This window comes from Gossypium raimondii, chromosome 1 (assembly GCF_025698545.1).
Source record: "Gossypium raimondii isolate GPD5lz chromosome 1, ASM2569854v1, whole genome shotgun sequence".
Taxonomy (NCBI): Eukaryota; Viridiplantae; Streptophyta; class Magnoliopsida; order Malvales; family Malvaceae; genus Gossypium; species Gossypium raimondii.
In genome coordinates, this window is record NC_068565.1 from 48,614,923 (window position 1) to 48,617,703 (window position 2,781).

General features: G+C 33.3%; 1 protein-coding gene across 1 annotated transcript; it reads left to right on the forward strand.

Moving 5' to 3' along the window:
• Positions 1-295: 295 nt before the first annotated feature.
• On the forward strand, positions 296-2,490 carry LOC105786244 (uncharacterized). Its single transcript, XM_012612600.2, has 3 exons — positions 296-422; positions 1,936-2,036; positions 2,119-2,490. Exons 2-3 carry the CDS (start codon positions 1,943-1,945, stop codon positions 2,265-2,267), a joined length of 243 nt encoding a protein of 80 aa, XP_012468054.1. The 5' UTR covers positions 296-422; positions 1,936-1,942; the 3' UTR covers positions 2,268-2,490.
• Positions 2,491-2,781: the final 291 nt, after the last annotated feature.

The following is a 2,781-nucleotide window of genomic DNA, read 5'->3' on the forward strand; positions in this document are numbered from 1 at the left end:
ATAATAAATTCACTTAGTAACCATATAATTAAAAAATATTTTTATAATTAACCTTAACAAAAAATATTTTAAAGATGGTAAAAATTAGACCTAAATTTTGAAATATGAAAAATGAAGGGATTAAATTTCAAATTCTCTAAACGTACAGGGACTTTTAACAGATTTTAACCTTTAAAAAATACCACGTAAAGAGGTTTCAGTTAAAATCCCCGAAAGTGGGCCCTTTTTTTCCCACTAAACTATACTTTGATTAACGCTAGCCGTCCGATGGAAAATAAGAAAATTAGACCGTTGGATCTAAAGTTCTATAACTAAATCCTGGGTTCACAAAGCAACAGCTCATTTGTTACTCTTTAACGCTCAAAGGCAGCTCCTTTACCCTTCTTCATCTCCAGCCTTCATCTGCTTCTCCTTGACCCGAGGTACGTATGCCCGACCCGTTAATTTAACGGGTAGAAAATCCTTTTCTCTTTCTATTTTTAGATTAATGGGTTTCGTTTCATGATCTTGATGGTGCTCCAGGTATTTTTTTTCGTTAGTTCATTTTGCGTTTGTTAAGAAAAAGAGATAGGAATTGTGTGTGTGCTTTTTCCGGTTTTATTTATTTTTGGAATTAATATTTTTTTCATTTCACGATTTGAGTTTGAATGGATTTGGTCAAATATTGAATTGAATAAGATCAGAAGATTGATTGTTTCATGGGTCGAATTTGGTTGTTGATTTCAATATTTTATTTTGAAAGATAGGGTTTTTTTGGGGGTTTTCCTTAAAGGAAAAAAGGGAAACAGAAATGGGATGGTATAGCATTCGCTAGGGAATTAGGATTTTCTGGGCTGTTTTTAATTCATAAGGTAGCAAAGGAAATTGATTTTTCCCCCTTTTTTTATAAGCTGTAACACTCCTAGTTCCATGAGGACTTCCATGGATCCCAAACTAGCATCTCATCATGGGGCTTGTACCTTTAGAACCGGCCTTTTTTTATGGGCCAAAGGAAAAAAATGAAAACTAGCTCAATTAACAAGAACTGGATTGAAGGGTTTGTAGTTTACCATATATCATAGAATCCTCCCTGAATTTGGTAATAGAAGATTGTTATTCAGTGTGTTTAAGAGAGGTCTATTCTTCCATTCTTTAGGATTGATCGCATTGGCTCTTTTTGTTCTAATCATGTTATGATAAGTTTTCTTTTTTTTAAAGTAAGATGGTTCTATATCTTGTCTTGTTAATGTCTTTATCTTTTATCAGTCAGTTATTTGCATGGGAACTTGGCTAAGCTGGTCATTGTTAGCTACTACTTAAATTTAAGTCCTGAAGATATTAAATTAAGACAATAGAATAGGGTACCATAGATCTTTCTCTTAACCACTCTAGATGGTGATTTATTATTATGTATTTTTTTGTGATGGCCTTTTGGGATTCTTTTGCATTGTGTTAGAAGATGGTAGTTGTTGATTGAAAAGGAAAAGACAAATAACAAATAAAGTTTTTAAATTCTGAATAATGTTTCAAATTGCCACTGATCTGATGGATGTCATTTTGAGGTGATGTATTGCACATTGTTGTGAATCTTAGAATATGAATAGGAGTCATTATTGTTTTCCCTTGAGAGGGAGTACTAAACAGTACCCCGTGAGGCCTCTAGTACTGCACTAGGACTGTAAATGTCAGCTTATTTGAATTTCTTTTCCCTTATGGTTTTCAATATGCGAGGAAATACATTAGCTGATGAATACATTTTGATAATTATGTTCTAAATAAGTGTTCCTTTTTTTGACAATAAGTTTTTTAGCATACAACTTTTGCTACTGGTATTCTGGTTCTTTGTTAGATTGCCTGCCATCTAGTTGTTCTTTCAGAATATTACTTTCAAATTCATTATCATTGCACCAAATTTTACGTCGTTTTTGTTCATGAGCATGGTTTCTCTTCTTACAGCTTGAAAATGGCAGCAAAGTATATAATTGCTTCTCTTGCGGGATCATTTGCCATTGCTTATGTATCTGATCTGCTTGTTTCTGATAGTAAGATTTTTGGAGGTAAGTTGCTGTTGTCTTTTGAAGCTTTTTATTATTTGATTATTGCAGAGTTTTAAGAATTGGTCTCTCCTTCCCAATTCAGGGACCACGCCTTCCACTGTTTCAAACAAGGGATGGTGGGAAGAAACTGACAAAAAATTTCAGGCTTGGCCCCGCACGGCTGGTCCTCCAGTCGTGATGAATCCCATCAGCCGCCAGAATTTCATCGTTAAGTCTGGTTCTGAATCTTGAAGACCTAAGTCTTGCATTTGGTTTTGTGAATGATTTCAGTTTTAATTGCTACTCCCTGTGAATAAATTCTGGTGCCAGACTTTGTTTGGTCTGGCTTTGCGTTTGGAGGCATTCTTTGTTCTTTTTATCATTTTTGAACTCAATCTGTCTAGAGGACGATATTGTTCATGCTTGATCTCAATAAATTTCTCTGAAGCAATACCAAACTGCCAAATTTTTTGAATTGGATGTAATTGAATACTTCAATTACTGAGAGAAATGGGGACTTACATTGGATTGATGACTTTTTTATTTTTATTTTTATAAAAAATTCTCTTTTTAAGATAAAATTATATTTTGCCTGTTAAACATGTCTAATGAATTAGAGTTCATTGTAATTATCTATAACCGATAATCAAGAAAAATAGAATATACTTGAGTACAAACTTTCGCTAGATTTTGACACAGTTTTCTCGTAATATTTGGATACGTGAAGTGTTGTCTAACATGTATATTTGTAGAGGAAAAATATACT